The sequence below is a fragment of the Porites lutea genome, chromosome 12 (genome assembly GCF_958299795.1).
Source record: "Porites lutea chromosome 12, jaPorLute2.1, whole genome shotgun sequence".
Classification (NCBI taxonomy): domain Eukaryota; kingdom Metazoa; phylum Cnidaria; class Anthozoa; order Scleractinia; family Poritidae; genus Porites; species Porites lutea.
This window is the reverse complement of record NC_133212.1, coordinates 5,595,255-5,623,001: the sequence shown is the minus strand read 5'-3', so window position 1 is coordinate 5,623,001 and position 27,747 is coordinate 5,595,255. Positions and strand designations below refer to the sequence as shown.

Here is a 27,747-nt window from a genome sequence, read left to right as displayed (position 1 = left end):
AACTAGGGTTATAATTATAATGACGTTCGACAAATGACTCGTTTAAAAACAGTAGAAGGCAAACCTCACTGAAAGGCGCAAAGATCAACAAAAGTTACTTTCCGGCAAAGTTTTGTAGTGTATGATATATCTCCGCGGGAGATACTCCCATACGGCCTATAGATAGGTAAATGCCGTCCGATAGGGTAAAACACTGTTTGAGTCTCTCGCAGTTGTCGTCTCGCCCCTTGATTTATGGTATGGTCTGATGGTTTTTGAAGATCTCAAACCTTAAATACGGTATCGCTTTTGCCCTTGTTGTCATTGTGTTGCCGGTGTGATCCTTAGATAGGCTGCTTAAATTGTATCAACCAAAATACAAGTGCATGAACATCGGCTAGATGAGGAAAGAAACCATCTGTTAAAACTGAACTCAACCTCGTCCCCATTGCTCTTCCCTCAAAAACTGGGTGGGGGCGGGAAAAGGCCTTTTCTCCTAACAGCAGTGGGAAGGCGATTTCATGAAAGTTTTGAATTGCCATTAAATTCTTAGCTTCTCACGGTTTTTCTCTTTGAATAGGAAACCTCGTCCCCAGGGTGCTTTTCCCTGGCTTTGGAGGTGGGGCGGAAAATTGGCCGGCCAATGCCAGGGCCTTTTCCCTCCCCATCTCCAAAGCCAGGGAAAAGAGCCCTGGAGACTAGCCTGTTGAATGCGGTGTCATTTTTCGGGATTGGGTCTCTAATAGGGTATAAACGTTCATTTGTCCGATCCTAAAATAGGGCCTGAGGCCTTTAAGACCGTTAACGTAGGCAGCACACACCGTATCCGATATTATGGGAGTCCCCATCCCTCTAAGAATGTATCATCCTGGGACACCTCACTTTCTCTAGAAACGCTCCTGAGTTCCGAGCCCCCCCGTAGTAATTAATTCATCTGCACGTACCCCTAACTGATGAATTACTACTTCCTGGCTCCAGGAGCTGATTGCTGACACTAATTTGGGTTTTCATTCAGTACACCATGTTCATCTGGGCCTAGTTGACTCAGAAGAGAGTAATAAATTAAGGAATTAAATTAACTGCAAAAACCGTGGACGAAGATCCTGCTAGTTATAAACGTTGGATCTCTAGAGTCCAAAGTCCAAAGTCCAAAGAATACTGCAAAGCTGATCAGAACAACGTGTATTGTTTTTTCATAACAATATTTCTTCAGGTTTACAGATGTCACTGAACTTGTGACAGGAATCACTAATATTGTATGGATGCAATGGAGAATATCGCAATAAAAATTGTTTAAAAAGGAGAGGCAGAAATGACGTACAACACAAAAAACTGGAAAAGAAAAAACAATGAGGATGTCGATTACAATAATTCGTCACGGCGGTTTAGGCCGTGAGGTTCAAGAGTCATGGCCTTATCTATCAAATGCGACTCCCTAGCTTTACGAACTGAGTCATGTGAAGAATGAATTTTCTCCACATGGTTCAATGTAATCGTTGTAATCTACAATATATAGGTGAAACTAAGCGACGCCTCAAGGACAGATATAACGAGCACAGACGTGCAGTCGACAAAACTAACATTAAATCTAAACCCACTACTGTTTCTGAACACTTTCTCTCCCACTCTAACCATTCTCGTACTGACATGCAGTTAATTCCACTAGAGAAAATTCATTCTTCAAGTAACTCAGTTCGTAATGGGTCACGTGAAAAATACCCGGTAGACTCAAGGTAAGAGGCCAGAATATGCTAATTGTTCATCAGCCTAAATTAGTGAAATAAGCGTTTAGGTTTTCTAGAAGACACTGAAAGACACACAAAAAGAGATTCTTTCTTAGTACCTATTAGCTTGGGTTGCCTGTGAGAAGACGAGTGAAGACTTGGTCCCATTCTTCCCTCTGATTTTCTTGCACGTGTAATGGCGGCCAGATTTGAGAGTTGTTGAGGGTAAGAATTTAAGATGCCTACTAGATCACGGACGAAAAATTCTATTAGCGACTTCGAATGGCTTGGCCAAGAAACTGTAGATGACGGAAAAGCTTTTTACAGGTAATTATCCTTCTTATTCAAGTTTTATTTTGTGGCTTAAAAAATTAAACTTACATCACTGATTCATTGCCTTTCAACCATAAGACATAATACATTTGATACAATCTGAACAACGCTCAAAGTTACTTCATGATTTATCTCGAGATGAAAAGACGATTGTTTGAAAGCTGGGTCTCTCAAGTACTCAACAACTGCTTTGGGTGTCAGAAATGCATGAGTCGAATACAAGCTAAAATGTAACAGCATGAAGGGATGGGAAGCATTGGTGTGCAAAAAATTGACCAAAATTGGACCCCCTCCTCCTTTCTCAAAATTTTTTTGATCTGCCCCTGTTTTTTCATGTTACACAGCATGACACAGGGAGGGAGACATGCAACTGGACAGAAATGTTGCAGAGGGGTAGGGTGGGAACAAAGGAGAGGGGTTATATTCCATTAATTTTTGCAGGGTGGGTGTACTGTTATGTTGTGACCCTGTAACCTTAGCCTGGCTATGGCCAGATTGTGAACAGCCACGTTAAACACAATAATATCAACCAGAAAGTTCATTTTGGTGATAATACCCCTTTTCATGGTTTATGATGCCATCTTGGCTGGGGGGCAACCACAGCTAAAATTACAGTGATTGTATGTGATTTTGGCCCACTTGGAACTACTATAACCTGCTACAAAAAGGCGGATTTCCAACATTTGCCACTACTTTATTTTACTGATATCACTGATTCAACAGAAAATAAGGCTATTAAAGAAGGTATGACATTCGTAAATTTGAATCATAAATCTTCTCATGTGGCTTCTAATGTCATGATAATTTGCATAATGTTGATTAGAAGGATTTGTATGAAATTTTAAAAATTCGTTTATGGTTGTTATAACCTGAATCTCTTCTTTATACTTCATCAAAATAATCCCAGTATACAAATGTATTTTAAAATACATTTTTGCTTTGGAAATCCACTTCTTTGTGGCGGTGTTATGGGGGTTCCAAGTGGGCCAAAATCCCATACATTCACTGTAATTTTAGCTGTGTTTGCCACCAGCCAAGATGGCATCAAAAACCGTGAAAAGCTCTATTTTCAATAAACTATACTCTATTCTAGACCAAGTAGAAAAGGCTTTGATTGTGTGGTTCCAAAAATTATCCATACCTTCCCCACGGAAGGGATTTTTCCTTAGACTCCTCCACCTCTCTGGAAATTCCAGTCAAGCTTCATACATTTACTTAAGTTTCTGGGCCTTTGAGAACCCCCCACCCCCCAGGAATTTCCAATCCCTTCTGTGCGGGAAGTATGGATATTTTCTGGAACTACACATTGTGACCTTGATCAATTTTTTCATCAGTGAATGTAGATTCAATAGCTGTTTGTTAAAATGTGGTGACAATGTTATTGTCAGTGGAGGCAATGATGAATACTTTGTTGGCTGTATTGAGAAACTCTACAAACATGAGGAAGCAAAAGATCCAAACAGAGCTGTAGTTCAATGGTATTTTACTTACGAAGAACTGATGAAATTGAACAAAAAGGTAGCTGTTGATGTACCAGAACCTTGGAGAGAACTTTTTTTACCTTGCTCTGAACATGTTAAGGGTAGCATGGAAGACATCGATGCTGAGACTATTTCCAGAAAGTGCACTGTATTAAAACTTAAACTAAAGGATTTGCCTCCAGACAGTTTAAACTGTGATAAAGAGAAGGATTTATTTTATGTGCGCTACAAGTTTGACCATCATTACAACCTTTATCCTGTAAATAAAAAGATTGCTGGAGAGTCCTCGTTAAAAAGAGAACCAAGTTTGACAATAACTTTGAGTAACACAAAAACCCCAAAAGCTTCTTCAAGAAGATTGTCATCAAGAAATCAGACACCCCTTCAAGAAAATACATTTGATAATGCAAAGGAGACACCACAAGCAAAAAGGACACCAGCAAGGCGAAAACGTGAGTTACATTTTAATCAAAATAAATACCGTAAAATAAATAAATACCATAAAATAAGCCCCTCCAAACATAAGCCCCCCAAACTTGTAATGCAAAAACCCTCTGTTAAACCATCCCTCCAAAAATAAAGTAAAACAAAGCAAAAATGATCAATTTCCTTCTAACTATAAGGCTAGCCCAATCGACTTTAAAACGCAAATTCCCCTCCTTAGGTAATCTGCTCGGAATATAAGCCTCTCCAAAAATAAGATGCTCAGAAAGGGCCTTTGAAAGATAAAAGCCCCGGTGTTTCTTTTTGGAGTCTTACGATAATACGTTTAGCTCATTAAATTGTTTAACTCGTTAATAAGTTTAGCCCGTTAAGTCCTAAGAGTGTCAAACATCAATTTTCTCCCAACAATATTAAATATTATTGTTATTCAAAAATATACAGTAGAACCCTGATAACTTGAACTCGGATAACTCAAACTCCCTGCCAACTCGAGCTAAGCCCCATTTCCCTTGGATTTATACGGTCATGCATTTTTGCTCAGTTAACTCAACTCGGATAACTCGAATTCCTTGGTAACTCAAACTAAATTTCCTTTCCCTTGGTCAAAGTTTTACAGAAATTTGCCACAACAACTTGAATTCTGGTTCTTGTAACTCCACTCAGATGCCATTTTGTTAGCTCTTCTTGTTGTATAATTTGGTGAAACCATTAAAACTAACACAACAGCAATAAATTTGATTTTGATTGGTGCAATCAATGTATTCCAGGGTAAAAAACATCATAATTTGACAGGTCTAATTGCCTTCAGTGTTATTGACATGTTTTTGACATACAGTACATGTATGTGTTACAAGATAATAATTGCACTGTACAAGAGGGTAGATAAGCAGCATAAAAAAATAAAGTCTACGGGCTCGCCCACCATTTTTTATCCCCCAGGCCAAGCTTTTCAATTTGTATTGCTCCACTTGTGAGCCTATTTGCAGGCTATTACAGTCAAGTCACCTGACTTCAGACTTGTGGCACAATGGAAGTCCCAGATACATACTGCAGTAACCCACTAATCTAACCACTCATAGAGTGTGCACTTACATGTAGTGAGAGATTCTTCAAATAATCTTAATTGCTTTCCTCTGTGCATGTTGTACTTGCAGTTATAGATCATTCATCAACAAAGAAAAATGCCCCAGCTAGTGTCAATAACACAGCAGTGAAAACCAAATGTAAAGTACCTTTGGAGCCACTAGTGTTCAATGGTGGCTGTGTTGTTCCTGCTAAGAGGAGGGCAAGCCGTAGCATTCCTGATGATTCAAGCGTCACGCCCAAAAGAAGTAAAGGCTGTGATGTCAGTACAAAGAAGTCAAAAGAACCAATACACTCACCAAGGCAACGATTTGGTAGGTTTTTGATCACCGACAGTCAACTCGTCTTATGCATTTTGCTCTGTTTTCTGTCATCTGACAGAGCTAGCTTTTGCTCTTGATGAAAGAAAAAACAAAAAGTAAGCGGAAAAAAAAACAAAAAACAAAAAACAAGCAAACGAAAAAGACAAACTAACAAAAACCAAAACCAACAAAGGAAAAGAGGAATGAAACAGAGATAAGATGGATACTGAAAAGGGCTTAAATACCTAGAGCTTTTTGTATCAAAACAGGAAGACTTTACTAAAATTGATAACTTAAAATTTAAATAAAGCATCAGCAACAAAATGACCAGCAACTAGATCTAACAAACTAGTGGTTATCCAAAAAAGTGACTTACCGACCCACAGGATCAGTTTGCAAAGACATATACCTGTGCTCATGGCTCTATTATTTTAATCAAAACTACATGCAAACCTTAACTCCAAAGATGATGGCAGTGTTCTTTGCTGAATTAAATATATAATCATGTGTAGGAGTCAGTTGATTTCAAGTTTAGTCTTACATACATGACTTTGTATGTTTGCCTTGGAACTCTGTTGTTTGTGGCAGGAACGGCTGAGGTTCTTGAGCAATTGTTTGAAGTCGATGAAGAGATAGATAATGACAATGTCTTTCACTCCAGTGATGAAAGCAGTGATGACGATCATTTCTCTCCTAGAGAAGGTAAAAGATGAAAGTAATATGTTTAGAACAGCTATTGTTGACTAATCTTTATCTAGTGCTTCATTGATTTATTACTTTACCTTGTTGTTTTGGAAATTAGAGGAAGCCAATTTGTGAAGAGTATGTTAGATTTATGTGATTGACTTCCTTCAGAGATCCATGTAAGGTTCTCTCTTCTTGTGTGTTGCATTCTTGCGCTCTTTAATCTCCCCTTTTCTTTCTCCTTTAAACACCTAAAACGCAGGCTACAGAGTCGTGGATTTTTAAACAAGTGTGGCTGTGATAAGTCTCAGATTTAAGTCCATTTGTCACACTACACAGGGGTGTCAGTTTTAAGGACAGTGGACTGTGTTTTTTTAACCAGATAATTAAGCCAATGTTTCTTTATTTGTGAAGCAGTTAAGAGCAGAAATACTTCAACAAGAGCTCCGAGGTCAGCTAAGAAAACGAAGACGACATTATCCTTACAGGACACCCCCAGAGGTAGAATGTGCATTAATTAAAATCCTAAGGGTGTTCACTTGAATTTCCTTCTGGTATGAAGGGAGTGGGGTGGGGTTGGCAGATCAGAAGGACTGTTCTGGATATGACATCTACAATACTCGTCACCTTTTTTGTCACTTGTCACGTCACGCTCTCCCCAATGTTGATTCACGTATCACGAACTTGCAACGAAACGCGAAAACGTACACACGGTCCGGTGAGAAGTTAAATTAGTTGAAAGATCTAAACTAAATTTAGGGCTGCACCTTCACGTAGAATGTCAGTTTGAATGTACCAGTATTCTTTTGCCGGAAGGCCAATTAACTCAAACCTGGGGTTGAGATTTAATCTGTGCTTCTTTGATGATTTTCTCTGTGTTCTCTTCAGGGCCTGCATCCAATCACCAATTTGTTCACATCAAAAACATTAAACTGAATTTTCCTTTTTAGGTTTACATATCTGAATTCAAATTTCGAACTCATTTCCAGGTTATCTTTACCCAACTTTGAACAACCTGGTACTGGTGTATGACTCAAGTATCAGAAAGTGGGGTTGGGAAAGGTGTTCCACAGGTTTTAGCCTTCTTTGCAAATGACTGACCTCTTAGGTCGTCATGCAATTGTCCCCAACCCAAAGGACGTCTGCTAAAGCAATTCTAGATGGTGGAAGTGGAGAAGTGTAATGAATAAAACATCAATTTATAGTGTTTTTACATGTGTCATGTAGGTAAGTCCTCTGCCAAAACTCCCTCCAGAGAAAACTCTACCAGGAAAACACCCATCAAAACCCCGGTGCCAGAAAAACCAAAAACTCCCAAGGCTCGGGGGAAGACGCCAAAGACGCCTTCTGCAAGCAGCGCCAGACGTCCCTCAAGAAAGAGTATAATGACACCTAGCATTCCGGAGAGACAGCAGCCCTGCAAGACGCCTGGAACTCCACTAGAGCTGGCGCGAAAAAAGTAGGTTTAAACAAGAACTTGTAGACTTTGGTAAGTTCAAGGCTAGGCTCACGCTTGAGATGAAACCAACGAAACGAGACAGAAACTGATTGTTCCAGCAATATTTTTAAACTGCAGAACAGTCGGTGTCGTAAGGCATTAAGCGCCAGCGCGAGGCTTTCCCTCGAAGAGGGCAGGCCTCGAGGGCGTATGAGGCGAGCTCAGAGAGAAAGCAGACGGGCCGTTTTTTCTGCTCCTTTCCGCAGTTCACTAATTGAATAACATTGAACGTTTTACACGTTCTGTTCCCGCGATGTGTCTCGGAAAATCGCGTGTAAGATTGAAAAAACAAACAAACAAACAAACAAATCACACAATCATTATATCAATTCCGCGACAGGATTAGCTCAGACGGTAGAGCGCTTGACTGCAGAGCGGAAGGTCGTGGGTTTGATTCCTGGGACCAGACCAATACTCAGGGTCGTAAAATAACTGAGAAATGAGTCTTAAAATAACAGAGAAATGAGGGTAATTTCTTTGCCCTGCAAACGGTGAGACCTTCGCGTGGCTCGGATGACCCCGTAAAATAATGGTTCCGAAGATAGTGTCCCCAATTAGTACTTTCGTGCTAAATACATTGACCCCCAAATGAAGTACATTTTTTTCCAATTGTCTACGCTCTGACAATGAGCGCGCAAGAGATCACCTAGTTATTTAAAAAAAATGCAACAGATGAACGGTGAAAATGGTATCCACTTTTTAGCTAGATTTATATATTTTTTTTTCTCGATGGTACGTGCCTTGTGATTTCAGTGCAGTGATCTTTACAAAGATCCTGTTGTAACACAAGATAATTATCCTCTTATTTGTCACCAGGTTGCATGTGTCAGCGGTTCCATCTTCGCTGCCGTGCCGAGACAAAGAGTTTACAGACATCTATGGTTTTGTGGAGGGAAAGCTTCTTGATGGCACCGGAGGGTGAGTCTTCAAGGGTGGGGAGGGTGAGTCTTTTAGTGCAATCACAATTTACCAAATCGGCGGTAAGGGCAGTAAGCTATTTCCAAGTTGCCCCAAGCCTCTGTTTCAAAGCGAGGCTAAATGCGAGGCTATTGATATGAAAACAACTTTTAATTCTCATGTAAATAAAACTCATTTTCATAACAAAGGTTTTGCACTTAGCCTCGTTTTGATAATGAGAGTTTTTGGAACTTGTTAAGGGGCTATTTTTCGTTGCGCTCACTTCAATAGGCTGATTCTAATAGCAACAGAACGCGCCCAAATCAAACAACTGGCTTGTCCAATGGCAGAGCGGCAAATTGGGCACCGGAAGTCGAGTTTAGTCCTCTCCGCGCGCTTTCCCGTCGTCAAATGACGTTCCCGTTCTGTTGATAAATCAGCCTAATATGTAACCTACAGTGGAAATAAATAAATAAATGCATGCTTGCTTCAATGAATGAATGAATGAACGGGCGAACGGACAGACTAACGAACGAACGAAGGAAATTGGCGTAGATGGCGCGACACAATTACTTGTACACCAGTAGAAAAGAAAAAATTCATTTCACGTTCCGTTAACGTAAGTTTAAAGAAATAATACACTGGAAACGTAATAAATTTGTCTTGAAATATTTCGGCTGAATCTCCTAGCCTTTATACGTCGAGAGTTCTCATTTCACGTGACCGTTCTAAGGTCAGGTGACCACTGTGCAGCCGCGCACTTTTGACTGATAAAGGTTGAGCATGCAATTTAGCAAAAATATTAAGGCTGTAATTTCTTTGAACTTTTAATGGATAGAAAACTTTATTAATGTGTCGGAGCCGTATGGCTTGGGGAAAAGCCCATACTAATTTGGGGTCACAATTTATACTTGCAACTACAATATATTAAAGATGAAACAACAACAACATGATATTAATTATACTACAATATAACAGTAAAAATATTAATACTACGCATAAAATATTACAATCTTATGAGAATCTAAAATGAGTAATATTCGCTACAAGACTCTGTAAACGAGATCAAATTAAAATGAGAGATTATCTGGACAGGCGGGTTACCTCACCTACCTGGGGTCCACCACCTCCATGTGAACAGGCCCTTAGGCCTCGTCCACACGTATCCGTTTTTGGTTTGAAAACGAAGAGTTTTTTTCTTTCATTTTGCTGTACTCGTGTGGATGGACTTGAAAACGGAGTTTTTTTGAAAACGATTACGTCACGTTGTTGGATGCCGGTAAATGCGCATGCACCCATCAATGATGGCTCTATTTTCTAGTTTTCAGTCACTATTGCTTTTTAGTGTTGACGGGCCAAAACGCAGGCGGATTTCGTGTTGAAAACGGAGGAAAATCTCGGTTTTCGAACAAAAAACGGATACTTGTGAACGGGGACTAAAACTCGCTCTTGTTTTGTTTACAGTTGTATGTACATTTCTGGAGTGCCAGGTACAGGAAAAACAGCCACTGTTCATGAGGTGTTACGCAGTATTCAAGAAGCCGAGGATGATCTGCCTGAATTCACATTCGTGGAGATTAATGGAATGAAGCTAACAGAACCCGCTCAAGCTTATTCTGCCTTTTTAAAGGTTGGTGCTAAACAAAAAACTTACTGAATGGTTGTGTAAGTGCCCTTATTTGACATTGACAAAGCGATCTCTGGAAGAAAAACATAAAAATCTCATAAATAATCCGTAAAGGTGGATTTCCGCGCTTGCTCTGTTTTCATGTATATCCTAGACCTTCACAGACGAGAGATGCGCGCTGCATTGGCGGGAAAATGATCTGCTGCTGCACGAGAGAGCCGGAAATTTCGTCTAAACTCCACCTCATCCATCGTTTGAACCACTCGATTGATCGCTGACGAACTTTTCAACGAGGTTTCCGCAGAAGTTTCGCAACAGCCCAACACCAGCCTTGACCGAAATATTAATTTGAAACGAAAAAGACAGTGTAAACTATGGCTATTTTCCTGACCAAAGCCAATCGTTTCGCATTTTTGCACGCTCGAGCCATTGTCGAAAATTACGCGAGGCACTAAAACAAACTACGTCATCGTTGGACCGGTCTGGCCGCGAAATAAGCCGTGAACCATTTATACGAGCAGTTCGCGTCTTATGGAAGCAGTGGACAGAGTAAGCCGCGGCGTATTTTTTTTTCGTATAAACGGTCCTATTTCCTCTATTTTCATCACGCGCTTCCGCGCTTAAAAATTACGCGACCATGGGACAGTGCGACGGGCTGGGGCACGATCGGAAGCACGTCTACTTCATGTCGCAGAGAATTCCCTGATTCGCTCTGACGAAACCTAGCGCTTGAAGTGTTACCTTCTTTTTACCCCTACTGTGGCCAATCTACTTTATAATCTCTGCTGGTAAAACCGAATTCCGCACTGTTTTACTTCCTACCCTACGCAACACAACTGTTTCTTCAGAAAACAGCTTCTTTTTATTCAGACTAACTTCACTCAGTCGTCTTGAGCTGTGTATTTTAACAAGCGTTTTTTCCCTATGTATCCACAGCTACTAACGGGACAGAAGGCCACTCCAGAGCATGCGTCCAACATGCTGGATAAGCTATTCAATACCTCGGATCCTAAACGCGACCCCGTGATCCTTTTGGTGGATGAGGTACGAGCGTGCACTACTCGTAAGAGAACCATTGGTTCAGTACTGTTCTGTATTTGTTATCGGCAATGCCAACATTGTCGAAATATTTCACACGATACTGCTCGCAATATTGTGCGCGATGTTCTTCCAACACCGACCTTGAATTGTCGTACGCAGCTTAACGCGCAAGAAATCTGGGAAACAATATCCTGTGATTCTGGGGCTTAATTTTGTATCTCAATGTGTGTCGGCAGTTTTTCATTTTGTCCGGTATTATGCTTGGAATGATCATGCTTTTAAGAAAATGTAACAAACTTTCAATAATACAAGTCGCGGTATGGTGGAATTGTGGCAAGATACTAGCATTTTATTTGCTAAAAATGCCACCTTTATAAGACGCATCCATTTAGCGAAGAGAGTTCACACACTTCTGTGGTGTGGACATATGCGCATATAAACATAGGAGTTTAACGCTGTCCACATTCGATATTTCTAGAATAGTGCCTGTTTACGAGGTTATCTGCATTCGATCGTTCATGAAAGCCGAAAAAGCAAAAATATGTCGTAGCAAGTGTAAACTACCTCTTGTCGACGTAACTTTGATTTCTTTGTAGAAATGCTTTCCTTTTCTTCTCTGATCGAAGCAATGTTTAAAAGGTTTTTATAGTCTCCTGAGACCTTGGCAAAGCTTTATAATTATGAGCTTTTTAAAGAGAAAATAAAATGTCTGTGCGCGTTGACAGGAAAACTTTTCAGATTTATCATTTGATTTCGGAAATCCTCTATTTTGCCGAAACGCGCTTCTCAACTTTTAACTTAAAGAGAGGTGATTTGATTTTTCTCTCATTTTAGCTGGATCTTTTGTGGACTCGTAAACAGCACGTTTTGTACAACCTGTTTGAGTGGCCGACTCGGCGTCACGCCCGCCTGATTGTGTTGGCCATAGCTAACACCATGGATTTACCAGAAAGAATAATGATGAAACGAGTTTCCAGTCGCTTGGTAAGGAAAAAAGGCCCTTTAAACCTTATCTTGGAAGATTACCTATGTTTATACCTCTTTCCAACGGCGCCTCCCTAAAACAGAGACCTGGTTGGTGATTTGGTCTCCGCTGTGCTTCAGTTAGATCTTTTTTACTCTCTTCAATGCGGGCACCCACCTAAAACAGACACTAATAGCCGAACCCAAAAGACATACCACACAAAAAACGAGAATTACAACTTGCTTTTGAATATGCCAGTGAAGTTGCTTGCTTGGAGAAACTTTACTCCATTTTCTCTCTCTCCCCCTTGGTGTATGAGCATAATGTGTATAACGGTGGCATAATGGTGTATAATGAGCAAAATTAAATGTCATGGTAACCCTGCTATTTAAGGAGGGAGGAGTGGGTGGGAGGAATGGTGTAGGCTGTGATCCTTCAATTTCCATCGTCCCTTTAACAGGGCTCGCACAGTCTTGAAAAGTTCTTGAAATGTCCTTGAATTCCATTTTTCCTTGAAAAGTCCTTAAATGTCTGTGCAAGTCCTTGAAAGTCCTTGAATTTTCTTCAACTTTTAATGTAGTGGCCTGGAAAGAGTATTTTGACGCTTTTTGGTTGTCCAAGACAGAATATAAATCATAGCGCAGAGAATTTAAAGGTTATTTACATAAAGTGCTCTATGTTTTATGCAGTAATTAACTATCAATTTAAGACCAGTAAACTGAAACATGTAGAGAAGTTGGTGAAGAAAACAGTCCAAGCCTTAAAGCCTTATTAGAATAGACTGGGAATGTGCATTTTTGTACAATCTGTGAAATTATATTCCTGGTAGGTGGTCCTTGAAAAGTCATTGAAAAATAATGGCTACAGAAGTTTGAGTATTTTTACTGTAGGTTATCCAGTAACCGTGACATGTTCTTTTCAGGGCCTTACTCGGTTGACTTTCCAGCCTTACACGTTTTCACAGCTCCAACAGATTGTCATGTCTCGGATCGCTGGACTGAATGCCTTTGAACCGGATGCTATTCAGCTTGTGTCTAGAAAGGTATTCAAAAGATATGATAGTATGGTAGTTTTTCTCGCTTGTTCATAGACTATATTTCTGTTAAGAGATCGTCGAGCACTCTTATGCGCTCCGCGTTTCTCTTGCTTGCTCGCGAAAAAAAAAAAGAGAAAGAAAAACGCCTGTGGACAGGCTATAGTTTACTGCTAGCAGAACCTGTCTTTCACTGGCTTGATTTTGACGTGCTGAAGAAAGACACTGCACGAAGCAATTAAGATTTTTGTTGAGCATGCGCAACATGTTGCTAGGATACAATTTCGAACCCAGGCCTAATAGCCGTGCGCTTGGTACAGCAGGCTCAGTTGTGACCCTTGGGTTATCAATAAACGTATGCTCGTATTCGAAAAAGCCAGTTTGACCAGAGGAAAAAAAGATTAAAGATTTCGGACTGCGGCGACTACAAAGGCTTGACGCGATGCAGGCAGAGCTTCACTCAAGAAGACTGAAGGAGGCTCTACTTATAGGGTGGATTAATTTGTCCTTCATTTCTCATTTCTAACAACAGGCCACTTCCGAGTTCCAAAAACCCTCACTTTCAAAATGAGGCCAAGTGCACAACCTTTCATGTGAAAATGAGTTTTATTTGCATGAGAATGAAAAATCATTTCCGTATCAAAGGCTGAGCACTTAACCTTGTTTTGATGCAGAGGCCCGGGGGAACTCGGAAATGGCCTATTCGTTCGCATACTTACTTTAAGTCTCTCAAATTTCATCAGCGATGAAAAATGAATTTTACAAAAACTGAGCGATTTCTAGCGCACTGATTGGTCTAGAGCTATGTTCAATAAGAGTACAGACCATGTAAATAACGTAATTTTACCTCAATAGGCCATTTCCGAGTTTCACCAGGCCTCTGTTTCAAAACGAGTTAAATGCTCAGCCTTTGATATGGAAATGATTTTTCATTCTCATGCAAATAAAACTCATTTTCACAAGAAAGGTTGTGCACTTGGCCTTACTTTGAAAGTGATGGCTTTTGAACTCAGAAGTGGCCCATTTGTTTTCTCTTTTTGCCGTGAAATTTCAACGGAGATGGACGTCATAAACTGTCAACTTTGCAGTGAAACCACTTACCTGCGGCTGGTGGGTTCCACTTAAGTTTTGAACATTTTGATGTCATTTCTGTGGTCGATAAGAGTAGAGACCATAGAAACTGATTTTTGTCGATTTGTTAATGAGATTCAGCTTGGCGAGATCACCATCAAACAATTACAAAGAAAACCCTCTCTGAATAGGGACGAGTGATTGGACTTCCCATTCATTTAAAATCCTCTCTTGAGAATAACTGAATTTCATCCATTTAACATCGCTGAAGTTGGAGTGTTTCGAACGAATTGCTCTGAAATTTGTCTTTTCTATATCTCTTTATTTTGCGTTTGGGGTTTGAATGGAGAATTTTAATGTTAATGTTCACCATCTGTGCCTCATAGGTGGCTGCCGTGTCAGGTGACGCCCGTCGGTGTCTAGATATATGCCGCAGAGCAGTAGAGATCGCTGATTCACGTTCAAAGAAGAAAGGCACCGCATTGGTTGGAATGAGTCACGTGGATGAAGCACTACAGGATATGTTCTCTTCACCCAAGATACGAGCCATGATGTAAGTCATTAAGACCCCGTATACACGAAACCTTCGGAACCATGCAAGTTTTTGAACTGCAGTGTGCAGAAATTTGTATATACTCGTGTAAACAGTACTGCGATCTGTAACAAAATCTGCACTGATGGTTTTGTGTGAACAGGTTACATGGGTAAAAAATTTCTCCGTTCAATGAAAATTTCCCCGGGCCCGTGTAGATGGGGCCTTCGTTTCTTCGTATTTTTTTGAATTGCTTTTTACCAAAGGTAAAAAGAAAGTTATTTACTTTTCCTGGACTCTCAGTCAAAAGAGGCTGAAGCGAGTTTCTAGCTTTGTTTCAAATTCTTAGCCGGTTTCGGGTTCTGTAGGCAAACAGTCAAAGACAAAGTATAAAGTAAGTTTAACCAAGTATGTTTAAAAGTTGATAGCACGCGAACTGTGGCTTAATTGAATTGCATGGGTGGGTTGTTCAAAGTGATTGATAGTTGTTATGCTTTTACCCTTTAAACCCTAGGATCAAAATTGAAATTCTCATTTGTTGCCCCTATTCATTTCCAAAAGAAGTAGTAAGGAGAAGTTGACAAAACATTAAGCAAATTCATCTTGCGTGATTGTGTCCTTAATTCTCATGACCACTCTGTTTTACAAGGCATTGATATTACAAGGGGAAATTTGATGCTGATCACTCTTAGGGCTTAAAGTGTTAATAGTCATAGCCATTTTTTCATACTTTAGGTGCTTGACAGAGATGGAGAGTCTCTTTTTGAAGTCCGTTATCGCCGAGTTTCGTAGTTCAGGACTGGAAGAAGCAACGTTTGGCGATGTGAGTGGAACCCCAAGCTCTTTTTCACGAATTCTGGTCACTAATTTCTCTAGGCTAGCACTTAAATTCACTTTTGAGTTAAACGTGATTGATAACCTTACTGGGTTGCTATCAACCTGGAGCAAATACATTCACAGATTCACAATTTTGTCAACTGTGCTATTTTAGGCTATTTTCACACGAGTTCCCAAAGTTTTAGACCGCAAACATCCCCGCCGTATTTCCCCTAGGTTGAGAACGCGCGCCCCAGCTGAGCTGTCAAACGAAAGAGGTATGGAGAAAGGGTGAAAACGGTGAGGCTCGCGCGCTTCGCGCAAAAATCTCACTTCGCTCTGCTTCGCGTCTTTGCAAAACCGATTTTGAGGGAAAAAACCGACTGTCTTGCAGTCTACCGAAGTTTGTAAACGCGTACTCGAGTAAATGCTGAAGGTAAAACCCCTTCTTAGGTAAAACCTGGATTTCCCCTTTACACTTTCACCCTATGAAGATTGAATGGTATAACCTCAGAACCGATTTACCGACAATATACCGTAAAATTCCGAAAATAAGCCCCTCCATGTATAAGCCCCTCCAAATATAAGCCCCCCGAGGGCTTGTACTTGGAATATTTCCCTCAAATACAAAGTAAAAAAAGGCAAAAACGGTAAATTTTCCTTCAACTGTAAGGCTAGCCCAGTCGATTTTGAGACGCAAATTTCCCTCCATAGATAAGCCCCTCCGAATATAAGCCCCTCCAAAAATAAGCCCCTCAAAAAAGGCCTTTGAAAAATATAAGCCCCGGGGCTTTTTTTCGGAATTTTACGGTAAACACACTGGAACGATCTCAAAAGAATATTTTCGTTTATCTCTGGGGAGTCGATTTTTGATTTTTGTCTCGAGAAGGGAACTTAGGTGACTTTAACCATTAACAACGGTTTAGGATTATTTCCATTTCTTTTCCTCGCTTTATGATTGGTTAAAAAATCTCCCACCTTTTGTCCTAACCAATCTGAGACAAGCCTTTCAATTTTTTTCCTTGCTTGGTGCCGATGACGTACATTTGTTCCGATATCTGATTGGTTAATTCCATTTTCTATATCTGTTGTGATTGCCTAGGGTACTTACATATACTTTGTCTTTTATTTAGAAAACCCAAGTGACATTTTAGGTCGCGCTTTAGTATTTAAAACATCCTTGTTGTTTCAGGTTTACCAACAACTTGTCGATTTTTGTCGTATTGAAGGTAAGGCAACACTCGCTGACTTATTTTTATCTGCAAAATGACGAAAAAACTTAAAATTCTGTTAGTAAAACCTTTCACTTGTCTGACATACTCATGAGTCGTAGTTACATACCCCGTCGACAAAGCAATTTCTCATGATATTTCTGCTGCGGCACATTTAATTTGGTTTTACACACCAAGGCGAAACGAGGTTCTGCTGTCGAATACACCCAAGTTTGTTCCCGTGCTTTCATGTCTTCCATTAGCCTGCAAGCAATCTCTCTCGGGGGAGGCGGTGGGGGGCTAGGGGGACGGGGAGGAAAAGGAATGAGATTACAGTCCTTGCGTTCCGCCATTTTGATGATGCATCCATGCTCAACTATCCCGAGCAGATGACTTTGTATAAATGATTTGATGAATTATTCGGCCATTTCTCAGGTGATGTTTGTTTTAATTTGGCTTTTGTTGTGTTTGCATTGTGCGCGAATCAAAAGCGCGGCGACCTGGGACAGGTCACGTGGAATTTTCCAAATTTCAAACCGGAAATTTTTGCTGAATGAAAAGCGCCCAGCTTTTGTTACCCTGTGCACTCTTATATCTAGGGCTTTTCCCTTGTAGATTGTGGTCAAAAATTCCCTTGGCAATTGCTACTTCATGTTCATATTCAGATTCGTATTTCTTTCCTTTTTTTAGGAGTCACCGCTCCGACACCCTCCCAAGCCGCGGCTGTTTGTTGCCGCTTGGGAGCCTGGAGACTACTGCTAGTGGAATCAGGCCGTCGAGATCTGGAGCAGAGAATTCGGTTGAATGTTAATCAAGATGATGTACTGTATGCTCTCCAAAAGAAACGCACGTGACAGTCACGTGTTTAAGTCATACGCATACTCAGACTCTCTTGGATATATACACAAATTCCCATTACACGGAACAATTGGAAGAGTTAAAAAGACAAGTTTTTGCTATTTTTATATTAGATATGTATTTTCTATTCTCATTACGTGATATGTATTACCTTGGAATCGATTGGTTTTCAATCCACGTTATATATAACCACTTTTTAAAGACATGTTAGGCGTTATAAATGAAGATTTGAATAAATGAATTTTATTTTTATACCGTTAATGTATATATAAGATGTATGAGTGAATACGATTTTTGACAAGGGCATTTAATCCGCGAGAAGGAAGTATGAGTGGAGGAGAGGTCATTGCCTCCCAGGTCAGAAAATGTTCAGGAAAAAAATTGTTTAAAGTTAGGGAAAAGTCATAAATTTATTTCGAGGAAAGAAGAATTTGAGACAAATTATGTGGTAGTGATATTAGTTTACCACAGTGTAGCAAGACCTGTCCTGCTGCTAAAGAAATGCAAAAGCTTTCGTTTCGAGCGCTTCCCTTGGGCAGACAAAGGGCCATGAATGGTCGAATGCTTATTATTTCGTATCGTTGCATCTTAAGGAGTTCGTGTTACAGTGAAATTCCGATAACGACGTTGCCTTTAAACGACAACAAAAGATAGATGAAATGAGGAAAAATGTCACAAAGTTGGTTTGAAACTGTAACAGGGACGAAGACCGCGAAGCGCAAATACGCACAGGAATATGGGACAGGAATATATGACCCGCCAAACCAATGGGAGTGGATTGGGCCTTAAGCCAGGAAATCTGGAATCCTGGGTTTTGGAATCTGGAATACAGCTCAAAGAATTGAGGTCCAAGTTCCATTGACAAATAATCCTGAATCCAGTATGTGTACCTGAGTTCGGAATCAACGGTGTCAGAATCTAAGACTTCTTGAATTTCCTTACATGGGCGATAGTTTTAATAGGTGAGAAGATCGACTGTTTTGACGTATGAACGAAAGGCCGTTTCGTGTTGAAATCAATCAATCAATAAATAAATGCGGTTTCAAAAATATCCGGATATGAGTAGACGTGGCCATACTTTCCTCAATACGCGAAACGATAGGTTGTGGAAGTCAGACCAGAGCGGGTCTGAAAGGAATGTAACGTCAACATATCTTTCAATTGAGGCTAAATTTCTCATTTCATATGCAAGTCAGTTGTTTACTTCTCAATTGTTTCCTCACACCTGGTGCCCCATAGTTATGTCCCTATAGCTTTTAAGGTTTTACATTTCACCGTGAATTACGTAGGCGATTGGTCTCTAGGGCAATAAAACAATAATTCAAACAAGAATATTCGGTTGATGACATTGTCAGGTTTAAGAGTTCTCTGAGACAGTCAGTAGCAGTATATGTGTTTATGATTGAGTGAAATAGTTTCATCTGGTGATCTTCAAGGCTTTTCTCGCGAGCAGTCACAAAATGATCACCAACCGTGGGAACACAGAACTGAAGCGAAAAGCGGCTAGGCAAACAACGTTTCAGAATCCTGCGGAATCGCTTCGAATAAAGTGTCTTTCTCGCGGGGCAAACGGAATAATGGGATTAGGAAGGTACGTGTGTTCATGAGATATTTCTCCTTCAGTCATTACTTTTTAGCTCTGTTATATTTATGGGTTGAATCGACGGACCATAACATTTAACGATATATAATAGCTATCTTTTTCACCCTACCAGTCTTTTCCAAGCGTTAATTTTTACTAGAGATCTAACAGAATGTATGAACTCGCGAAAGCGTTGTAAACTTAAAAGTGATGGCATAAGAAAGAAAAAGTTCTGACTTCATCACTCACGAGTTTTTGCACTTTAAATCTATTTGTCGGTGAACAAATCTGTGCCATTATTCAATCGTTAATATAAATTGGCACCATAATGCTTAGTACTATTAATATATTATAAAGCATCCTTGGATATAACTGTCGGCCAAAATGTTCTTATTTTCTGGATCAATGATCAATTTCTGAGGTTTTGAAATAGCGCGTTATAAAATATATTACCGGGAATGTAGCTTTATATTTTTCATCTGATTTACAGATCTTTAGTCCATTAGTCAGTGAACACACTCATTTTTATGCATAGTTTTGTGAAGTAGATTCACCCTCTTCTTTCAAGAATTCACCGTCTGATAGGAAAAATAAACTTCGCGACAATTCCGCATCGGTCGAATGATGTTCTTTTTGACCTAGGAAGAGTTTCCTTATGTCACACAGCTTCTTTTAAGTCTGTACGGTTCTTTGCTAAGATCATCATGGCGAATCACAGGGCGCGATCCATTCAACCAAACTTTCCGGAAATTTCGGTCCAAAACTCAATGGATCGGTTCGGTCCAACCGGAAAAGTTTCGAAAAAACGGGTCCACCTTTTGAGGTGGTCCTCTTTTCCCAGTCGGACCGGTTGGAATTTTGGTTGAATGGATCGCGCCCACAGATCCTTTTCAATCTTTGAGCCCGTAGTACTTTAAAAGTTATACTCACGCCACTGTTGTCATAGTAACTGCAAAATACTCTTCAGAATCTTCGTGACTTTGAAAGGGCGCCATATTTGTTAACGGGACTATACAAAAACAACATGGCTGCGACAGCGAGATCCGATTCAGAGATGAAACAGAAGTGTAAAAAGATGCTAAATAGTAAAGGAAAAATGGATCCCATTGAAAGATTAAGATTACAGTGCCTCAGTCGTGGTTCGGCTGGCATAAAAGGCATAGGAAGGTAGGAACTTAACGCTATCATTTTGTGTAGCTGACAGTTACCTTCATCTGCAAAACTTGTTTACCTGGAAGAATTGCCGCATGGTGTTTTCCTTTTTTAAGGCTTTCTTTGGTTGTACACGGTTGGTGTGAAATTGTGACGGAGGGGACGGAATTTGACGAATTTTTATCCATGAATTAGGCGGAGAAAATAGGCTTCCCCGAATACGAAATTGTATAAAGCTTTGATAGGGCTATATGAACTATGCCTGAAGCAAGTGAATGGTAAATGCAATCCATCCAGTTTAGAAAGCAGAAGAAAGAATGGTGCAATGTAGTCATTTAGATCAAACAAACACTCACTCTTTCAATTTGCTTTCTACATGCAAAAATATGAATATAAGTCAATTCATAAGACAATTATCTTTTATCTTAGTGCAATCATATTCCACTTTTACCGAGAAACATTTTTCATATTCGTAGTAGTACTTTGACATCATTCAATAGTTTCACTGATCTTAGTAATAGCACATGATTGCTGCAAGTCCTCCCCCTCGCCCCTCAGTTAAGCTGTGGTTTCTTGGGTGTCCTGTTGCTATATGGGCATTACAACGTGGATATATATTTGTAAAGATGATGTTTAGCTTGCCTAGTCCCTGTACGGTGTTTTCTCAGTCCCTCTGGGTCAATTCGTTTCGGTGATGTATCCGAGGCGAACGGGCGGGAAACAACTAGACAAAAACAGAATGCACATGCTTGCGTTACTTTTTGAAATTCAAAGATGATGTTAATGTTGTGAGCAGCAAGCAAGCAGGCAGCAGGAGATTTTGGTTATTAACCACGCTTATGGATATTTGTAGGATAGACTTTTGCCGACTGGCTTTGAAAAGTCATCAGAATGTTATTCATAGTCCTATGAAGATTTATACTGCTCCTCTCATCATTCCAACTGAGCTATCGGAGTTTGCTGCTCGTGAATTTTCAAAGTAAACACAACTGACCCGTGTATTGTAAACTTAGACCTCAAATCTTGAATAATTAGAAAAACCATACTTTCAAATAAATTCATTAGAGCGGTTGTATCAAAAAGTGCCCAGAAACTGAATCTAAACGTAAAAATCCTATAAAATTCCGGACATTCACAGACATGATGCGTGTTTGCTATGTTTTTAGCCATTATTTCTCCTAGTTCCAGCTGTAGTTCTTACTCTTGAAACGAGTAAAGTGTTCGCCATTTTAGTTTTTACAACAAAAAAAACTCAATCTCGTCCCCAGGTCTTCTCGGTTAATGGTGCATTAACGTGTAGAAGGCTGCATTTTTGACGTCATTTCCTCGTTAAACACAAAATTCTCCCAAATTTGGTAATAAGTAACTGGGTATGGTGAATTATGGGTGTGCTTTTAGCCAATCAGAATTAGGGAAATATTTTGAATGAATAATAATGTTATTTATTTACTGTCCTGGCCCCAGTTGTTTAAAAGGTGGATAGTGCTATCTGCTGGATGAATCTCCATCCAGTGGATAGTGCAATTGGTTTCCCTAATACTTTATCCACTGGATAGAGATTTATCCAATGCATAGTGCTCTCCAGCTTTTGAACAACTGGGGCCAGGTGTCAAAATCTTATTGAGACCCTACTGGAAGCTCATTAGTTGAATTATGTACAGAATACTGTTTACAAGTAAATGTTTTATTTCTGTTTTCTTTCTCCACCAGAGTTTTCAGAATAATGGATGATGACGCAAATCGAACACTGGATTTTAATGAGTTCAAAAAGGGTATTCGTGAATATGGCCTTCATCTTGAACCAAAGGTATCTTTGACATACTTCTTTGCCGGTGCTGGACTGCAAAATAAAGTTTCGATTTTTGCAATGATCTTGAATATTTACATAGCACCCTGCTCTCACCAGGCTGGGGCTATGTAGTTAACCCTTTAAGCCCCAATATACATGTACAAATTCTCCAAACTGATCTCTATACATTTCCTTAAAGAATGAGTTGAGTGAATTTGATAAAAGATCAAAGCATTTTCTTTAAGGTGATCAGTTTATTAATTCTCATAACCTAATCTCTTGACAATGTATGGATATTGTTAGGAGAAAATTGATGTTGGTCACTGTCGGGACTTAAAGGATTAACCTACAAAAGTAGGGAGCTTAAGCAATGATGATGGTAAAAACACAGTTGGGTTAGATTGGTAAAACAACAACTCTGCTCATTCATCATGCTTTTTTGTACATTTCTTTGCTGTCGGTGCATGTCTATGACTTGAAGCTTCCTAATGTCATGTTTTATAGAGGATGGGAGTACAAGACAACGATTTCCTCTTTCTTTTGTGAAGTTAGGTAGAGTCCTTTAAAATCCAACTCCTGAAAAAATCGCCAACCTATGACAAACTGTAAGAGTTGGGATGAATTTGAAACAGCAAAGAATCCTATTTTTTCGGCTGAAGTTTTTGTCGCTGTTGCTGTTGTCATTGCTTAAGCTCTCTAATGTCGCCTGACAGGGGGGCAAGGAATCTAGTGACAAACATACAAGATGACTCAAAAGAGTGTATGTTGTGGTTTTGTTTTATCCTTGGTTTAAATTTTATTTTCCTTTGCAGCCCTTCAAGTAGCGACCATTTTGGTCATGGCACCTAAAAGTTTGTAAAAAAGTCTCCCTAAGCCAAAAGAGTTGGTGGCCAAATGGCGACCAAACAAAAACTTTAACTTGGGGGGGTCGCTTTGTAAGTTCCAGACTCATTACCATGTATAACCATGAGCAAACCCCAAAGTAAAATACAATTAAAAACCAGTGCAAGGACACAATTGAACAACAACCGATAAACTATCACTCATTGCTTTAAAGTCTTTAATTGACTTCTTCATGTACATATCCTTTTGTTGGCCTCGTTTGTGAGTGGACCTTTTATATTATTTATTATTGTAGGAGTTGAAGGAAATGTTCCAAGCATTTGATACGGATGGCAGTAATGTTATTGACTTTGATGAGTTTCTCCTCGCCCTCAGAGTAAGTTGAAGACTTACATGTACATGTGTAGTTTAATTAATCAAGATTATTAGACAGAGGAAAAAAGAACTATTTAATTTGCTTCATGTATGAAATTCATTTGAAAGAAATTCATTAATTTCATTCCTTATCCACTGGTTAAACCCATCATCAATTATAGATGGGTGAGGGGATGGTGCTTGGAGAAATAATTTCTATAATTATTGAGGGAGCCACAAGCTGGTGTGACCATTCAAATGCAGTCTCTCACTTACAGCTGTACTTTCATGTGGTGTTATTTGTTTTGTACGTTGTTCTATCCTTTGAGTCTGCGGACAAAATCCTATGGTGTAACCATTTAAATGCAACCTCTTACAGTCTAGCTAGTACTTTAACATGGTACTATTTGTTTTGTGAAAACTGTGCTTGCGACAATCCCGAAAGGTAATATGGGATATGATCAACGCACTTTTCCTGACACTCAAAGCTGTCAAATCTACTTTTGTTGCTTTCCTTTAGCACTGGAAAACATAGGTCCATGGCCTCTTTTGCCATTCTCACAAATTTCTTTGAAAAACAGTGAACTCGAAATCACCCACAGTACCTTTCGGGATTGTTGCCTGCACTGTCTTTTTCCGACAAGCTTTCTTGATATAGCTATATGTATAATCATGTACATGTGGTTCTATCATTTGAGTCTGTGGACAAAATCCTACGGTGTGACACTTCAAATGCATCCCATCAGGTACTACTTTTACGTGGTGCTATTTTGTTTTTCAGCATTTTACATGTAGAAATTATTTTTGTTGAATAACGACTTTTGGCCCTGGGTGATAATTCAAGCATTTACAATATTGTGATGTACACCAGGGTTTTCAATGAGAACCGGTGGCCGGCGAAATTGGCTGGCTATTTCACGTAAACCAGCCTACTTTTCTTTGGAAATTACCCTAGTTTAAGTAGTTGGATATTGATGTGCTGTCACTGAATAAAAGTTAAAAAGTGTCTTTTTTCTAGTGTCCAAACACTCTAATTTTTGCTCCAGAATGCTGGAAATGCATATTTGTAAGAGGCCCAGATTTCAATTTTATTTTTTCAGAAACTTGCAACTTTGCCGTGAGTTTTGTTTTCCTTCTCCACCAATACCAAAGCTTCTGCCACCTACCTAAAATCTTATTGAAAACCATCATGGTACATGCACACCCTGATATTTGGTCCTTACTCTTGTCCTCCAGCCACCCATGAGCAAGGCACGTAAGGATATCATAAATGAAGCTTTTAATAAGTTAGACAAGACTGGAGACCAGGTCATAACAGTGGAAGATCTTAGAGGGTATGTAGTACTACATGTACACTTACACCATCCTGTACACTATTGTCTGTCAGTTCCAGTGATATTTTAGTGGTTGACACTTACAGTTGCTGTAGCTGTGAATTCAAGCCACTCAGTCACATTGATGTAGATAAGAAATAATAGATTAATGGGTACTGGTGACATAATATACTGCTTGAGAATAAGCTTTAACCTATCTTGTGTGTGGGTTTTTTTGGGGGGGAGGGGACCAATGACACTACAAAACAAGTTCCAGTCGTTCAAACGTTGAATAGGGCTATGCAGCTTATTAATAAGTATTAGGGAAACCAATTGCATTATCCATCGCAGAGAGATTTATTGGGTGGATAGCATTATCCACCTTTTGAGCATTCTTGATGCCTACTCAAAGGTAAGATATTACCCTCTTGCAAGATGAGAAGTTTGTCCAGTCCTTGGGGTTGCCAATCTAGGCGGACTTGGGGTGGGAGGGGTGACTCCTTCTCTTAACCTTTGACTCTGATTTGACAACTACTGTTTTCAAAGGAAGTGATCTACTATAAGTGCTGATTTAAGTATTTTCAGTCATTTAATTTTTTAATTTTTTGCAGGGTATACAATGTGAAGGCGCATCCAAAATATCAAAATGGTGAAATGACAGAGGATCAGATTTTCACCAAATTCTTAAACACCTTTGAAGTAGGTGGTGATGTGGATGGAAAGGTGAGTCAACCCTTTAAGCCCCAATATCCACATACAAATTCTCCAAACTGATCTCCATAGATTTTCTTAAGAATTACTTGAGAGAATTTGATAAAAGATCATGGCATTTTCCCTTTGGTGATCATTTTATTAATTCTCATAACCATCCCTCTTGACAATGTATGGATATTATTAGGAGAAAATTGTTTTTTGTCACTATTGGCACTTAAAGGGTTAAGGCTAGGCTCAGTTCGAGAAGATTCTCTCTGTTTTGAGAAATATTTGTTTCAAAGGCACAAAGCTTCATTGTGGTCTCCGTCAAATGAGAAAGACTTGCGAAAGCTGTGCTTTTCACTTTAAAGCTAAGGTTGTTTCTTTTACTGTTGAAGGTTTTTTTTTACAATCTGTAAAAGGTGTACTTTAAAAGTTCTGAGTGTTTGAAAACTGAAACTGTTGTCAATGTTGGCGCCATTTGTCAATTACACTGGGGAGCGAAGCGTTTTCATAAATAAACAAGATCAATTTTTTTCCCAAGGGTAAATGGCTATTACTAACTGAAAATCCAGGTGTGGAAATTCAATGTATATATCTTGGATTGAACTTAAAAAGATAATTTTAATTATTGTTAATTCAAAACATTTCTTTGTTTCTGATTGGCTTAAATCCTCAAGCTAAGTCCTTCATAACCAGGTAGCATTGACCAAATTAATTTGGAAGATGTTTGCCAATATAAATACAATTGACGTCAATCATCTTGATATGGACAGAAAAAAGGACGCACGGCCTATTTTAACAGTGCAGAGCTGTGTGTCAGAAGTTCTGTTACAAGAAATATTTCTGAATTGAAAATATATGAAATGAATCATATTCTGAATTACCGATAAATTCGCATATCGTTATCCGCAGTTCAAAATATGATTCATTTCATTTTTTTCAATTCATGTCATTTCCACTATCGTGTAATTACGTCAATTGTCTTGATATCGACAAAAAAAAAAAAAAACGGGCGCAGAAGGTGTCAGAAGTTCTGTTACAGGATTAGAATATCTTTCTGAATTGAAATGAAATGAATCATTTTGAACTACGGATAAAGATATGTGTACACGATCTTCGCATATCAGATATCTTAATAATCCGGGTTTAAAATATCATTCATTTCATTATTTCAATTCATGTCATTTCCACCATCGATTGTGAACTCACAATGGCCTGCTCTCCAGTTGGCGTGATTAGCTCAATAGATATAGCGTTGCGTCCGGTCACCGCAAAGGTCAGGGTTCCATTCCCGATCCAGCCCGAATTTTGTCAGGTTCTTTTACAACCGCTTTGGTTGTTCATTCAGGAGCACCCAACGTCACTTTTCTGAAAATATCTGTTCGCAAGACGATTTCGGATCTAGAATTTTCGGAACATTTGTTGTAAAATTTCTTGCTTGCCTTCCTCTCCTAGGATTTTCGAATATCTAAATAACGGTATAATTGCCCATTTTTAACGGATTTTTACCCTTAAAAGGTCACCTAGAATTTTCAGGAGCCTTTTTTCTGGCTTAAATTTTCGAAAAGGTAACTGTTGATCCCTATAATTTTCGGATCACTAGACTTTCAGCTAGGAAATCCGAACAGACGAAAAATTTTCAGGGGATAAAATATGCCTATATCTACCGTTTAAATACTGAAATACGTTTAACAATGCTATGTTTAAGTGGTTTTGAACTATATTGTCGTTGGGTGCCCCTGTTCATTCAACTGCGAAGGGAATGTTCACTTTCATAAAATATCTTTCTGTTGATATTCCGTTTTAGATAACAAGAGATGAATTCATGAATTACTATGCAGGAGTCAGTGCATCTATAGATAATGACGCGTACTTTCTACTTATGATGAAAAGTGCGTATAAACTCTGAATACTACACCCAGCCGTTTTGTCGAACTGCGCATTATTAGGCGAGGCTGGGCTCACCGAGGAGGAACATTCGTTCTGCGTATATAGAATATGAATTGCTATGGACTGCAGAAGGATGAAACATATGTACGCCCACCCTTTAGCAGGCTTCACACCCAAGACCAGGCGACCGTTAAGTCGAACTTATTAATTAGATATCAGCTATAGGAGCTGTGGAACTTGCTTCGTTGATGGCGTTTAATGCTTTTTAATTCAAGTAGACAGTTGCTACCTTGCCCCTGCCAGGGTTCTATCTAGGATTTGTCGTTTGGGGGAGAAGTCCCGAGTGGCGAAGGCCAGGAGCTTCCTAGGGGGGTCGGGGGCATGCCCCCCCCCGAAAATTCTTTGAAATGAATATGCGCTGAGATGTAATCTAGTGCATTTTGAGACACAATTTTGAGAAATGTTACAGTGTGTGAACTGACCTCGTCGCGTCTAGGTGATTCTTCCGATATAGTTACTTATACTCTGTAATGATAACAATCTTTTTTGT

The 27,747-nt window shown here is 39.5% G+C and overlaps 2 protein-coding genes across 2 annotated transcripts; both read left to right on the top strand.

The window, feature by feature from the left end:
- The first annotated feature begins 1,941 nt into the window (after window positions 1-1,941).
- On the top strand, window positions 1,942-17,812 carry LOC140953611 (uncharacterized). The gene is made up of 15 exons (XM_073403029.1): window positions 1,942-2,030; window positions 3,371-3,969; window positions 5,116-5,358; window positions 5,935-6,048; window positions 6,448-6,531; window positions 7,258-7,489; window positions 8,345-8,446; window positions 9,890-10,055; window positions 10,989-11,096; window positions 11,928-12,077; window positions 12,980-13,099; window positions 14,548-14,714; window positions 15,429-15,516; window positions 16,702-16,738; window positions 17,411-17,812. Exons 1-15 carry the CDS (start codon window positions 1,942-1,944, stop codon window positions 17,572-17,574), a joined length of 2,463 nt encoding a protein of 820 aa, XP_073259130.1. The 3' UTR covers window positions 17,575-17,812.
- A 2,319-nt stretch (window positions 17,813-20,131) lies between these two features.
- Window positions 20,132-27,575, top strand: LOC140921165 (calcyphosin-like protein). Its single transcript, XM_073371135.1, has 6 exons — window positions 20,132-20,327; window positions 22,023-22,119; window positions 23,240-23,320; window positions 24,535-24,632; window positions 25,223-25,334; window positions 27,115-27,575. Exons 1-6 carry the CDS (start codon window positions 20,185-20,187, stop codon window positions 27,214-27,216), a joined length of 633 nt encoding a protein of 210 aa, XP_073227236.1. The 5' UTR covers window positions 20,132-20,184; the 3' UTR covers window positions 27,217-27,575.
- Window positions 27,576-27,747: the final 172 nt, after the last annotated feature.

Excerpts from the sequence above, each read along its gene's own strand:
- LOC140953611 (XM_073403029.1), top strand. The coding sequence starts at position 1,942 with ATGCCTACTAGATCACGGACGAAAAATTCTATTAGCGACTTCGAATGG. Across the intron at positions 7,490-8,344 it reads CTAGAGCTGGCGCGAAAAAA|GTTGCATGTGTCAGCGGTTC; the intron begins GTAGGTTTAAAC and ends ATTTGTCACCAG. Across the intron at positions 8,447-9,889 it reads CTTCTTGATGGCACCGGAGG|TTGTATGTACATTTCTGGAG; the intron begins GTGAGTCTTCAA and ends TTTTGTTTACAG.
- LOC140921165 (XM_073371135.1), top strand. The coding sequence starts at position 20,185 with ATGGCTGCGACAGCGAGATCCGATTCAGAGATGAAACAGAAGTGTAAA. Across the intron at positions 24,633-25,222 it reads ACAGTGGAAGATCTTAGAGG|GGTATACAATGTGAAGGCGC; the intron begins GTATGTAGTACT and ends AATTTTTTGCAG. Across the intron at positions 25,335-27,114 it reads GTGGTGATGTGGATGGAAAG|ATAACAAGAGATGAATTCAT; the intron begins GTGAGTCAACCC and ends ATTCCGTTTTAG.